This window comes from Gallinula chloropus (genome assembly GCF_964237585.1).
Source record: "Gallinula chloropus genome assembly, chromosome: 1".
Classification (NCBI taxonomy): domain Eukaryota; kingdom Metazoa; phylum Chordata; class Aves; order Gruiformes; family Rallidae; genus Gallinula; species Gallinula chloropus.
In genome coordinates this window covers 117651998-117667327 of record NC_140085.1, presented here as the reverse complement: position 1 = coordinate 117667327, position 15330 = coordinate 117651998, and the positions used below count along the sequence as shown (strand labels likewise).

Sequence of the window (15330 nt, the reverse complement as noted above, 5' to 3'; positions counted from 1 at the left end):
GTTACCACAGGAAAATTCCTAGTTATTTTGCTGAACAAAAGGGAAAAAAATTAAAGCTCTGTCTTGTTTGTAATTCAGGGCAAGTACCCTAAAAGGCATGCTCTATCTGGAGCTCCCTTTTCTATTCTCCTTCACACACCAAATCAAAATAGGAAATTTTACCTGTGTGCAATAGCTGGCTTTTTTAATTAATCAGGGTTAATTATTCTCTATTACAAAACCATAGAATATCCTGAGTTGGAAGGGACCCATAAGGATCATCAAGTCCAACTCCTGGCTCTGCACAGGGCCAGCCAAGTCAGAGCATGTGACTGAGGCTATCATCCAGGCACTTCTTGAACTCGGTCATGCTCAGTGCTGTGACCACTCCCCTGGGGAGCCTGTTCCAGTGCCCAAACACCCCCTCAGTAAAGAACCTCTTCCTAATATCCAGCCTAAACCTCCTCTGTCACAGCTTCATGCCATTCCCTTGGGTTCTACCACTGGTCACCACAGAGAGGAGATCAGCATCTGCCCCTTTGCACCCCCTCATCAGGAAGCCATAGACCGTGATGAGGTCTCCCCTTCAGCCTCCTCTTGTCCAAGCTGAACAAACCAAGGGACTTCAGCTTCTCCTCGTAACATTTCCTCTCCAGACCCTTCACCATCCTTGTTGCCCTTCTCTGGACACTCTCCAATATTTTTATGTCGCTCTTGTGCTGTGGCGCCCAAAACTGAACCCAGTGCTCAAGATGAGGTCACACCAGCACAGTGTAGAGTGGGACAATCCCCTCCCTGGACCGGCTGGCCATGCAGTGCTTGATGCACCCCAGGATGTGGTTGGCCCTCCTGGCTGCCTGGGCACACTGCTGGCTCATGTTGAACTTACTGTTAACTAAGACCCCCAAATCCCTCTCAGCATGGCTGGCATCCAGCGCCTGATCCCCCAGTCTGTGTGTGCAGCCAGGGTTGCCCCTTCCCAGGTGCTGAATCTGGCACTTGCCCTTGTTAAACTTCATGCTGTTGGTGATTGCCCAGCTCTCTCATCTGTCCAGGTCTCTCTGCAAGGCTTCTCCACCCTCAATGGAGTAAACAGCTCCTCCCAGTTTGGTGTCTTCTGCAGTATTAGAGCTATAGTGGGCTCTGATTTCTAGTCCTGTTGGTCTACTGAACAAGTGCAGCAACTATGGGCAGGATTTGTCTCTTAATAATTCTTTAACACTTTTTTTAAATTTAATGGAGTTTATATTTTAAAATAATGAATCTTTTAAGAACTGACATCAGAGAATCCATGAATATACTTGTGAAAATTCTACATGCATGAAACCTGCATTTTTGCCTGCCTTTTACATCCATATTCTTTGCTTATTTACAGATGAAATAGTTTGTGGTGGATATTAATCATATTCCCTTGGCCACATTTTTAATACAAATTAATCTTGGTTATTGTTTGAAAGAGAAAGCTAGCATGCATATAATATCAAATACACATGTGAATAATTACTATGACCATGACCAAAAGAAAGTTCCAAATTTCATTTGCAGTAAGAACATCTCCTTGAAATCATGCGGCCTTTCTAAATAAAATTAAACCCAAGGCCATTAACGTGTTACAGAATATTCCTGTATTGCCTGTTATAGCATTGTTTTTGTCTAGCCATGAAACCCAGCTTTCAAAATCCTTACTGTTTTTTAACCTCCACCTTAAAAAATTTCCTTATGATTTTGAAAGCATAAGGAGTTTCTTGCCCTGTTCTTCAAAGAATATCCAAAGTAGAATCTTTTAGAAGTGTATTTTGTCTCCGTTTTTCTGCCTTTGTCCTTGCTAGAAGTCATTTGCAGCTGAGTGTTAAAGTATAATAAAACAGTAATTTAAAAGAGCCCATAGCAGATACTGGAATTGGGTTATATTACTTATTATTTGCCTCATTGCAGGTGATTGCAAACAAACCCTGGGGTTTCTTTTGTGCTTTTCTCTTTTTTTAAACTAGAATATGTTCTGTGTGGGAGCTCTGTTCAAGGGACATCCCAAAGAGATGTTTTTACTGTCTGTTTAAATATATAAGTACAGAGTGCAAGAAAGCAGGTCACTGGAATCATATTTTGTGTATTCCTGAATATTTTTAAATATCTTCTCTATATACTAGCCTAAGGTTTGTCCAGTACATAGACAAATCCTGGTTTAGCTCTTCTATGGATAGGTCTCATGGCTAGGATGATCCTACAAAATCTGAGTTTGAGAAGGGAAAAAGTAAAGTGAAGTGAACCTGGGGTAGACAACCTGGGGACAGCATCAAAGTGTGTAGGATTCCCAGCAGCAAACTAGGAGGCTGTCAGGGTGTGATACTAGCCACTTTTCCTTACCATTACTTGAATTCCTCCTCTGGTGGACACCATCCTGTTTCGAAGTCTGTGAAGTACTTAGTATTTTTGTACTTAAAGGATTGCAAATGGGACCACATATATCCTTCGCAGAGTCTTTTTACATACAGGGAAGATACAAAGCTACTGTGAGTTTTGAGTAGGAATGTACAACAGTATCTTTAAAAGTCAGCTCTACTTTTTAACTATTTAATTATTACTTTCAGTTGAAGAAATTGATTTCATGTAGATGTAACCTTCCTAAAAGCCAGCTGTCATTTCTCACATGCTTATTTTTTTACTGACTTAATTACTCAGGCTGCAGAAAAGAATCTGTGCACTAAAAACATAGAGGCCTGATGACCCAAAAGGCAAGAAAAGAGCTGGCTAATCAGTTAGTCAAATTGACACTGTCCTTCACAATAGCATCCTGGCAGATTGTGCTTTCACTAAGCCAGACATAAACAGCATGGGAAGCTCAAAAATATAGTCCATCTTGATGCCAAATACAGACCTTGAGGATACTGATGCATCCAAAATAATTTGTTTAACTACTGTCTGACATGATTCTAATGAGACAGACAGTAAGTTGGTGTACACTCAGTGTGGTTTTGCCTTCAGTATCTCAACTTTTTTCTGGCACCTAGGAAGCAGAAAAACCTCTGTGGTCATCTTTGATTGAATTTGATGAGTAGGGTTCTATCTGGCTATTCACTTAAAATTTACTTAGCCTATTTGTTTACCATCACAATTTTAATTTCTGGATTGATAATATAATTTGCATAGTGCCTCTAGCTGTTTGCTCTTAAGGGTACCATCCCAGGTGGGGATGCAGTTCATGAAGGTATATCTAAGCTAATTTAAACTCACTAGTTCAGGAACTGATTACACTATCACAAGTGGCACAAATTCAGCATGAACTGCAGCTTTAATCTCTCCAGCTCCTAACAGAAACCTGCCACAGGTGTGCTGCAAGCAGTAGCTGAGCTAGCTAAGTCAAAGACCACTTGAAAATGTCAAAATGGTTGCAATCACACCTACACCCAGGCAACTATGATGTGGATATACCCAAAAAGAGATTGAGGTGTCACGTAGAAGTAAAAGGATTCTATCAGTATGCAGAGTGTCTTGGTGAAACAGAAGCCTTAGCAAAGTGGGTGCATATGATAAGAAAACACTTAGATGAGTATTTGTTTATTTATTTTTCAGTATTTATGTGGCAATAGCTCCAGGATGGGCTTTCATCATGCTGCCTAAGGCTGTAGGTTACATCATCCTTTTCCTCCAGAAGCTTTCAAACTTAAAAAGCTGTAGGAATGGCAAAATGGAGTGCTATCACAGAGTGGTGTGGGGTACACGCAACTCTGGTGAAGGCACTCTGCCACTCTTCTGTGAGATACATAAATATATGCCAGGTGCAACATAAGTGTGCAGTCTGAGAGATGCTTTTCTTAGTAAGTTGATCACAGAAAGTGTTTTAAATTCTATGTTGGTCTTGTCACATTAAGTTCTTTTTCCAAAGAGGAAGGCTTGTTGTTCAGTTAGACTGCAGACAGAATTTCCTGTGTATTTGCCCATTTCTTTCCTGACATGGAAATAAATTGTTCCTTTAATTCAAAGCCTTCAGACCACTGAGAAGCATGTGTTGGCTTCATTCTAGTTAAGTACTGCAGGGATAACAGTAATAATTTTTATGGCAACTCATTTCTGGCTCTCCACTATTCTGATAGGGAACATCAAGGATGACCAGAGAAATGGTTGCCACCTGGAAACAATCCAGTGAGATGATTTCCAAGTAGTCATGAGATGCTTCAGTAGTACATACTGCTGGATCCCAGCCAGCACTACTGAGATACTCCAAACTGATGGCTGGGTCAGTGTAGCAAACTATAGTACATAAAACACAGGGCTTGTGAGTCAGAAATGCAGAAGAAAAAACATTGGCCTATTGCTCAATGAATGAAAGAATTTTAATGCTCCCATTGAAAATGTACATTGTTTTCTGGATCTTTTTTTTCAGATCCAGCGAATTCAGCTCCATCTATTCTAGATGGGTTTGACCACCGTAAAGCCATGGCAGGACAGCGAGTGGAGCTGCCTTGCAAAGCATCAGGGCACCCCGCACCAAAGTACCGTTGGCTGAAGGACAACGTTCCCTGGGAGCCTGACAGCAGGTTTCGGCAGACAGTTACAGGTCTGCTGATCGAGAACACGCGTCCCTCGGACTCAGGCAACTACGTCTGCGAGGTGTGGAACAACTATGGGACTGCTGAGATGATAGGGCGACTGTATGTAAAACGTAAGTCCTGAACTGAGCTCAGCTCTTGGGCTACTTCTTGCTTTGGTATGAGCAGCAAGGAAGATGTTACTGCATCTTGCTGTACCGTCCGTTTTGTTGCTTTATTTTAGCAATGCTTAAACTTCTCAGAGTTGTGGAACAACAGAAAGTAGGCTCTGTGGAGATGATTTCCTTGGACAATTGAGCGATCAGAAGTGCAAATAGATGCAATTTATAATGTTGCTATATAATTTATCACATGGAGGATATGTAATTTAGAAGCTTGAATTGGATGCTTAAAAAGAAATTGCAAATGTTCTCATGAATAAAGCTGCCAAACTCTCATTGCCATGACTCATGCTGTTCGGTAATATTGAATACTCATACCTCCCCTCAGTTGAGTATTCATGTGTGAATATTCTGAATGTTTCACAAATTCTACAAAGATAATTATTACTCAGAAGCATTGCACTGGAAAAGTGTTATTCTTCTATTGTTAAAAAAAAAAAAAAAAAGATTATTTCCTGGAATAGAAATCATGTTTTGTGAACTAACATTTCCACCTATAGAGCATGACTAGCAAACTGAAAAGGGAGAAGTTTGTGAACAGTTCAGGCCATAGAAATGTCTTCACAAATAATTACACAGCATTTATTTGGGCAAAATAAAACTGAGATCAAAGATGAGTAATTTGTGAGGACAGAGGAGCTTTGCTTCTAAATGTATTCTTAAGAACTAATTGAATTCTGTCTGTATTGTATGATAAAATGTCAACACTTCCAGAAACATGATGTAATGGTATCGTCAGTGGTACCAAAAGTATCCCCTGTGCCTGGTGATACATTTTACTTAGGGACTTGGTTACCAAAGAGCCAGTAGATATCTTGTAGATCAGGTTGGCAGGAAGAAACTGCTGGGCAAAGGGCTTTATCCTCCACTGAAATGGAGGATGTGGTTCACTTTCTTGCATCATCATGGGTCTGAGATGGTGCACTTGAGTGTGTCTATTTTGTTTTAGGTGTCCTTGGTAGTTTTGAGCCTTTGTGGTCCTTCCGATAGGAAACATGGAAATACTCAGTGACATGTAACATGCATGTGAGCACAGATTAACTGTTCCTCTGGATCACTGTAGAGGAAAGGTGTGTTATACACATGCAGGCAATCCAGAATGACTGAGGCCACTGATCTGTGTGTTATTTTCCAAGCCTGTGTGTCCAATGGGTCACCAAAGATTTATTCCATCCTGTGTGTTACAAAATGTTCTGTAAAGTGAATTGAGTTAGCTGAGGAAAATTTTATGTATACGTGTGCATATGCATGCATACAAGCTGGAAAAATTAAATTGGTTGGTAAGTATTAATACCAGACATGAGATGGCATCGTTGTTGATAGTAGTCCCTTATCTTTATTAGGAAGTAAAATCAAAATATCAAAGCATGAGATGAGATTTCCATTCAGTAATACTGGAAACTGTTAGGACACAGGATCAAGGTTGTTATCTTTGCATTTGAGTTTATTACTTTTTTTAAACACTGTTCATACTCTTCTTTTTTTTTATTTTTTTTATTTTTAGAATATAAAACTGTATTACCTACATCCTACTGTTTTTTAAGGGTGATTTGAAAATATTGTAGTCTTCACATGTTGAAGCAGAAAATTTAGTGATACCCCTCTCCCTCAGAAACACATGTAGACAGATCCTACAAATATCTATGGGTGCACCTGTATTAACATATTAGTGGAGATCTTCCACTCTGAAAAGCTAATCTCCTGGTTATCAACATTTATTTCATTTGTTCTCATCACAGAGTAGTTTTGAAATACGTGAAATAGGTTCCTTTTGCAGGAAATTAAACTGGAGGATGTGCGTTAGGAATGAATCTAATTCATCAGTTCAAATGTCCCAGCCAAATTAATCTGAAGTAACGTTCTACCCTCCTAAAACATGTGTAGTGCCATTGCTATGCCCTCAATACCAATGGTGTTGCTCAGTAGATCTGCTTCTACTGTACATTTAGGCATGTTCTAGAGGATTATATTGCATTTAAATAAGTTATCCCTATAGATCTATGTTTTGTGTCATGGATGCTGGTGACCAAAATTCTTGTTCAGAGCAAATAGTCATCTGTTTATGTTTGTTTTTTTTCAGAAGGGCTGTGATTTTTCTTGTTCTCCTTAACAGAGAATTAATTTGCTACTTGCACATGAATGCCACTTGCACACACTTGATGTTCTTTGTTTCACTTTCCCTCTCCCTTATTTTTATTTAAATCTTCAGAACAACTAAAAGCCACGATTAGCCCACGGAAAGTAAAAAGCAGTGTTGGTAGTCAAGTGTCCTTGTCCTGCAGTGTGACGGGTACTGAGGACCAGGAGCTCTCCTGGTATCGTAATGGTGAAATCATCAACCCTGGTAATAATGTCCGGATCACTGGTGTCAACCGGGAGAACCTTATTATGGACGGCATGGCCAAGAGTGATGGTGGAGCATACCAGTGCTTTGTGCGCAAGGACAAGATGTCTGCTCAAGACTACGTTCAGGTGGTGCTAGAAGGTCAGTCGCTTCCTGTTGAGCAATTCTGGTCTCCATAATACAGATGTCATCTTTGGCATCATTGTTGTAAAATGGGGGATAGCAGATCTTATACAAGAGAAGAGGGTACTTATGACCTGCCGGTGGGGTTTATTGCACCCCACTCTGAGCAAAAGCTAATGGCATGAAAAAAATTATTTTAAAGGAAAAATCCCTACTGAGCAGTCCTTCCAGCCTCTCTCTCTCTTTTTTCCCCATGGGTGTCAGCAGTGCTGATTTTTTACATTAGCTATCAGCAGGATATGAGAGAAGTGGTTTCTATTCACATCCAAACATCTCCTTCTGGGCATGACTTTTCTGCTTGGGTGTATTGGTTGAAGACTTGGACATCATCTTAACTAACTGACACCATGTTCCACATGATAGTCAAGTGAGAAAAATAATCAATTTGTACAGAGCCAGTTCACTAATGAGGCTGTAGTGCAGTCATGGCATGGACACTATTTTTAGAGTCTTTTTAGAAAAGGAAGAGATTACCTGCCTGGCCCGAGTTACCTCGGCAACCATCTCCTGTGACTGAGAAAGCCTAAAGAGCATATTGATAATCTATCATGATGTCGAGAGAGTGCAGGTTATCAGAGAGCAACAGCAGGAAAGATTTCAAAGACACTTGGGTCTCACTGGGAAAATAATGTCTGCTTTCATCTCCAAAAAAAGCCTGTCACTTGAATTAAAAGAAAAAAAGAGGAGGGGTGGCAGAGGTACATAGTGTGCACACTCACAGCTGTATTGGTCCTATGTCAACTTTTTTCAGGATAAAAAAAAGTGCTTTTTTGTTACTGTTTTGTTTTCTGAGGAATGACGGTATCTAATACGTGGCAAAGGAAAGGAAGAGAGTCAGAGATGAAAATATATGAATTAGAACTCTGTCACACAACTAGTGGGACAGAAATGAAAGAAAAAGGAGGGAAGAGGAGAAAATTATGAAATCATATCAAATCAAATGCTCCTCCAGGGATGCTGAGTTCTTTCAGCTGTCTGAGAGTGGCAGTGCCTTATACTTTTAACTAAGGGGCAAGCAAGGGAGTTTTGCAGCCCTGTTTTTAATTCTGCTGTGATTCAGCATGTTTCATGGGGAATTTTGCACACATCATGCTAGTTCCCTCAGTTTCCTGGGCGAGCTTGCACTGAAATTGCAAGGTAAGAATCCTGATTTCCAGGGCAGACATCATGGTTCAAGCCTCCCGAACGGATGGGTAATGCACAGCAGAGCATACACAAAGAGACAGTATTAGTGTGAACAAACAAGTAGCGCATCACACAGATCATGAGACTTGTCAGTCCTGTACTGACACCCTCTGTCCAGTGCAACACTGAAAGGAGCTGTCCTGAAAGGGCTTTGGTTCAAGGTGAGCTTTCAAGTGCGTGGCCCTCCTCTAGGTGACGAGGCACCTTTTCCTTCTGTTTCTTGCAGGTGCTCATACTTAGTAATGCTGAATTTAGTTAGCTGACTTGCCACTCGTCTCTTTAAAACCAGGCAGTAGCTTACAGTGTAGTTGTTCAAACTTTGGACTGGATTGCTTCCTGTGTTCTGCATACTGCTTTTGGTGTATGGCCTTTTGCTCCCAATTACACTGAAATTCCTTCTAGATAAAGCTTTGAAAGTATGATTTTGAAAGGAGAACAAATATACATTGCATGATCTCTCCTAACTAATAGCTGAGTGTCGGCACTCCTAAATGTTACCCCTCTGAACTCACTGGATAGGTGGTCATTTAATCCTGTTCCCTACTTAGAACCTTGAACTTTGTGTCTCCATCGATTCTCTTTATTCACTTGTCTGGTAGAGGCTGAGCAAATTGTGACACAGATCACAAGAGAATGCATTTGAACACTCTCATTTCAGAGGAATATTTATCTGTAGCATAAAATGGCTACAAGAAGAAATTGGCATCACCATTTATTATTGGCAGTCTGTATTCAGAAAAGCTTAATTTAATACTTCTCTAAATGGCGTATTGTGTGTCGGGACTAAGCTGCATTGGCACAGCTATGTGAAATTAGCTTATGCAAGTTATGCCTGCCTCTTGCCAACAGGATTTGTCCTTGGCTTTCTGAGGAGCTGAAATCTACCAGGAGAAGAAAAATTCCAAATGTGTTGAGGTTTTGCTGTATGTCTTTTGCAATTAATTGTGTATGGCTTGAGCATTTTTCTACAAGAACCTGACAGTTCATATAGTTGCGCAGAGTCCTGGTGCATCTATTCAAGTGGTTTTCTTTCAGCAGGGATAAGTAACAGGTTTCTTAGAAGATGAAGAAGAAACCTGCAGTAAGCAAAGGATCATTTAAGTACTCCACTAGAAAATTTGTTTTCCTCTCTCAGTAATTAGAGTTACATCCTGGAGAACAATTGTTTACATGTCTTCTAAAAAAGATCTTGGCTCATGTGATAGGCTTCAGGATAGAGGGAACAGCTTGACAGCATGCAAGTACTATTCTCTTGCTTTTCTTTCCCTTGGCAGATGGAACTCCCAAAATTATTTCTGCCTTCAGTGAGAAAGTGGTGAGTCCAGCAGAGCCAGTCTCTCTCATGTGCAACGTGAAGGGGACTCCTCTGCCTACAATCACTTGGACACTGGACGAAGATCCCATTGTTAAGGATGGCAGTCATCGTATCAGCCAGATTATCACCTCTGAAGGCAACGTGGTCAGTTACCTGAATATCTCTAACACTCAGGTTCGAGATGGTGGAGTTTATCGCTGTACTGCCAACAACTCTGCTGGAGTCGTCCTGTACCAGGCTCGAATAAACGTAAGAGGTGCTTGTCAAATCAGCTCCTCAAAAAAACACACATAACTCATTGTAGTGGAGAAGAAGATTGTTGCATGTGATGAAATGAGTCTTGGAATGCCAAAACCAACTTACTGTTTTTCCTCTCCTTTTCTTCCCCGCTCTCTTTTCCCACCCTGCCTCTCCAGCCCCATCTAGAAAGTGTATGGTATGGTTAAATGTTGGAAGAACCCTTTGGCTTGTGTTCTATAGTGTATTTTTCCTATACTCATCTCTGTTAGTTCAGTTTATTTAATTCTGCTGTGCATGAGGTTTTTTCTTTTTCCTTTTCCTTTCCTCCTTTACTTGTCCAACATTCATTGTAATTATTCACGTAAACAGTACTTTAGCTTGCATTTCTAGCTCTACATGGCATAATACCCATCCTCATGGTATTATACTTTATATACGTCAAAAATAAAAGCTAACTTTGTCAGTGTTCTCCTGTGTTACAGGATTCTAGCTTCCGATCAGTTTTGGTATTTCACATTAATTAAATCATCCTCAGCCTTTTAATTTGTAATGCAGAAAAGATTTTATCAGGCAAGTGTTGGATAATGCAAACATATACCCCCACATAGTTAGTATGTATGCTGCAGGGTGAGGGAAAAACTAGAGCATATAAAGATTAGGGAAACTGCTTAAGTAGGTCTTAAAAGGAAAAACTGTCAAATGCTAAGAAGTGTCGTGCAAGCTGCATCTGTAAATGTCGTTAACATTTGTATACTCAGGAAAAGTTATGTGCATGTTTTCCCAAGCAAAAATGCCTTTAAATTGTTTTCAAGAGTTTCTTTTTACCTTTCCAGGGCCAGCAAGCATTCGACCAATGAAGAACATCACAGCAATAGCTGGACGGGACACCTACATCCACTGCCGTGTGATCGGCTACCCGTATTACTCCATCAAGTGGTACAAGAACTCTAACCTGCTGCCATTCAACCATCGCCAAGTGGCGTTTGAGAACAACGGGACACTGAAGCTTTCAGATGTGCAGAAGGAGGTAGACGAGGGTGAATACACGTGCAACGTCCTTGTTCAACCCCAGCTGTCCACCAGCCAGAGCGTGCACGTGACAGTAAAAGGTGAGGTTAACTTGGAAAACTAGAGCCAAGCTAATGGCCGATGTGTCATTTATAGAAATGCAGATTTGCACACGTAGGATTGTCCTGGCAGCTGCATAACAAACACTTAAGAAGGTTAATCCAGATTTGTGTTTATTTTTAATGATGACATAGATGCTAATCAGTCACTGTGTCTTGTTCTCTCTTGACTTTTACCCTCCTTCATTAAACTAGCAAAGCATTTCTAAGTGGAAGCCTTGCAGAAGCAAGCTTTCTATGAGCAGTTTTCATTACAACAACTAAATCAGTAGATTAATGGTTTGTCTCCTAAATTTCACTGGTGACTTTCTCTGCTGGATGGCAAAGTTCACATTTTCATTTGACACTGACTTTCCAGTTTTTAAAAAATAAGACGGGAAGTTTAATGTGTGCATTTCTGCCAATAAGCAGAGTCAGGAACTAAAAGCATTAACCTTGCTTTCCTCTTATTAAGTGTGCTTTTCTGAGTGCTCTTGATGCTTAGAAAGGTAGCACTGTAAATAAATGTGACTTGAAATTCTAATATGATGCTTAAATCTATTCAAATAGTCCCCAACAAGGATGTTCAGATGTCCCTGAAAGACTTCAGCAATAAGTGAGAATAGGAATTTTTTAGCATTGTGTTCTGACTATTCTGGTATTGCCAATGTTCAGACCTATTCACAAGGACACAAAAGACAGAAAACCTGATTGCAGTAGCACCTCGCTTTGAGCAATGGGGCCACTAAATAGCGCACTTCATGTGAACCTGTGGGAAGAATTGAGGTATAATTTAACTGTTCCTGAAGTTCTTAGCAACTTTTCCTGGGTTATTTTGTGGGGGGAGAGGAGAGGAAGGAAGGTTGATTCTCAGATAAGATAGAGAGAACAGTAACTTAAAATGACTGTTGCACACATCTGATCGTATACCTTCTTTCTGCTCTGCTTGTTTCCTGGGTTTAGTCTGGAGTCATGATATTGCTAATTATTTCAGGAGGTTAGGGGATTAGCTCTAAACCCCTAGCAATTTGGACTGCGAAAGACATGGCATCTCACACAACTGTGACCATCAGGGGCACTGGTCACATACTGTGGCATAAAAATCTAATGTCACCATTTCTTTTCATGTATGTGGTACCGTGTTTGACATTACAATAATATCACAGATCTATTGATGCAGTTTAGGAACTGAATGCTAAATTAGTAATTCTGTTGCTGCTACACCAACAGATCATCATGTAAACCTTATGGGCAATGCTGCTTCCTAGATGATAGGTTTCTTCAAATGACTATCAAAGTGATCGTAGCCAGACAAAATGAAAAAACGATCCAGCAGTCAGTCCATCCTTAGGGCTCGGGCATTTATATCAAACCATTACCAGTCACTGAGAATGCTAGATGGTGCCTCAGGTGCAATACTGTTTTTTCTTCCATTAGGTTACAATTTCAAACTTGCCAATTCCTCCCCCAGAAAGCAGATTGCTGGCTCTGTCAGTTTTGGCTGAACTGTAACTTTTGCCAATTATTTGAATTACTTGAAGATATTCTACTGTATTTCTGGATATTCAGCTGCTAGGGCTGTTGCTGGTCAGAAACCTCAAATAGTGATTGAATATACTCTGAATAACTTGCATAAACATGTGGCACATTTGAAGAGTGCTGGTGGGCTGAGCTGCATTCTACATATGCTCCATAGGGCATCCATCGAAGCACTGCAACTTGCAGTGTGAAAAGCGATCCATGGCACAGGCAAAGCAAACAGGTCATCATGACTCATACCTATTGATCTGGAGTTGCCAAAGTTGGCTGCAAAGTGCCCTGGTTACTCCATTATGCTTTGGCCTTGACAAGACACTCTTATTTAAAAAAAAAAAAAAGGTTAATAGCCTGTCCTCATATGCTAAGCCCAAAAATGTCAACAGTGAGTTTTGTACGCCAGACCTGAACAGTTCTCAAGGTTATGTGTCACGGTTTAGCCCCAGCTGGCAGCTGAGCACCATGGAGCTGCTCTTGCTCTCTCTCTCTCTCTTCTCCTCCACTGGAAAAAAAAAAGAGGGGAAGAAAATAAAAAAAGGAAAGACAAAGGCAGACCTCACAGGTTGGGATAAGGATAGTTTACTGGGACAGCAAAGGGAGGGAGAAATAACAATAACAGGACTTTATAGCAAAATATATGAAACTGATGTTAGACAGTGCAGTTTCTCACCAAACCTCACAACTCAGGCCATACAGCTCAGAGCTGTCCTGAAGCCAGACCATCCCCAAACCACGCGTCCTAGAGCTGCACGCTTCTCCCCCACCAGCCCCTCTTTATGCTGAGAATGATTTCATTGTATGGAATACTCTCTTTGGCCAGCTTGGGTCACCTCTCCCAGCTGTGCTCCCTCCCAGCTCCCTGGGCACCCCCAGCCTTCTCATTATCTGGGCAATATGAACAACTGAGAAGTCCCTGACTCCCTGGCAGCAACTAAACCATCGGTGTGTTATCAGCACTGCTCTCACCCAAACCCAGCACTACACCACCTGCCAGAAAGAAAATTAACTCTGCCCTAGCTGAACCCAGGACGTTCTGCTATTAAAGCTGGAGGTCAACATTGTGACAGGGAGTTTTTAGATGGCTATGTGTTGTTTAGCATATTAGTGAGGAGACAAGAGTGGTCTGATGCTTTAAAACATTATTAATGTTTGTGCTGCCTTTTTGTTTTATAGATTCCAAAGTTAATGTGCTGTCTTTTTAAGCTCTTCTATTTCATTCCAAGAAATACAAAACATGGCCCAGCTTGCATTCTGGAGGTTAGAAGTGCTCTGAAATATGACATTATAAGGGCAGTTAATATCAATGCCCATCATTATACTTATTTCTTCTCCAGAGAAACAGAGGGAGAATTATTGTGCTTCTTCAACATCACAAGCCCTTTGGTTTGTTCTCATTTCTGCTACAAGCATCTTGAGTGACCTCAGACCAGTCATCTGAAGGAGTGATTCAGAATAGATGATACCTGATGAGCTGTTAGGTGTTATTTTGTTTCCTCCATGTTCTGTTCTGAACATATAATAATCAATTTCCTCATGAGCTTTTCTGAGATTATAATCACTGTGGTATGAAAAGGTTTCTGAAATAATGTGTTCATCTTCAAAACCCACCTGTGCGATCAGGAAAACTTTGGCAAATGGCAACTGAAGCACAGATTGAATTTAGAAGTATACAAAGTTTTTCCTTTGTTCAGTTTTAGAAGCCTACATCTTGATTTTTTCAGTTCACTTGCTGTTATATAGCATTTATATGTTCAAAGCTGTGCTCCCATTGAAATGAAGTTGTTTCTGAGAGTTCTAATGTTTCCTTCGATCAGACACGTCACCCAGTTTAACAACCCCCTGGGAAAGACAGATTTAAGTAATTTAATTAGCATTATCTGAGAGATTTGTGGCAAAGGTGAATACAGAATTTGGCTCTACAGGGCAGCATTATGCTTACAACTGGCCTTTCTTCTTTGCAGTCCTCTGACACATTTACTGCCCACTTTCCAAATTCTCCAGTATGTCAAGCATCCTTATTCTGTCTTGAACAAGGAGCATCCAAATAAAGATACAAAAAAGCATGAGCATGTGCTCAAATACAGGAGGGCTTCCTATTCAGTACAGTATTTTGAGATTTACAAAGACCCAAATGAATGCAAAATCTTGAGGGCATTCTTTGGAAATCACTGTAAGATCTCAGGCAAGAGAACCAAAAGTTTATAGACAATGACTTTGAAATGAAATCCTGACTGCCAGAGAACCCAAGAGCGGGGCTTACAGAGCACCCCACCTGGTAAGCTGTCAGGAAGCTGTGAACTTGTGTGGTATTCAACCTTAGGCCAGCCATGTCTCTTCATTGTCATGTGTTCAGGTTTGGGCCTTTCACTACAAGAAAGACATCAAGGCCCTGGAACATGTCCAGAGAAGGACAACAAAGCTGGTGATGGTCTGAAACACAAGTCTGATGAGGAGCGGCTGAGGGAACTGGTACTATTTAGTCTGGAGAAGATGAGGCTCAGGGGAGACCTTATTATTCTCTACAACTACCTGAAAGGAGGTTGTGGTGAGCTGGAGGTCAGCCTCTTCTCACAGCTAACTAGCTATGGGACTAGAAGGAATGGCTACAAGTTGCACCAGGGGAGCTTCAGATTAGGAATTAGGATAAATTTCTTCTCAAAAAGACTGGCATTGGAATGGGTTGCTCAGGGAGGTGGTGGAGTCACTGTCCCTCAGGGTGTTCAAGTAAAGGTTG

General features: G+C 40.8%; 1 protein-coding gene across 1 annotated transcript in view; it reads left to right on the top strand.

The window, feature by feature from the left end:
- The window catches only part of DSCAM (DS cell adhesion molecule), a gene marked incomplete at both ends in the record, with an annotated part of 461919 nt that overhangs the window by 282586 nt on the left and 164003 nt on the right, over positions 1-15330 (top strand). The window contains 4 exons of the mRNA XM_084272693.1: positions 4361-4639; positions 6897-7172; positions 9674-9970; positions 10788-11063. Coding sequence (XP_084128819.1) covers positions 4361-4639; positions 6897-7172; positions 9674-9970; positions 10788-11063 — 1128 coding nt within the window. The remainder of the gene's footprint in view (positions 1-4360; positions 4640-6896; positions 7173-9673; positions 9971-10787; positions 11064-15330) is intronic.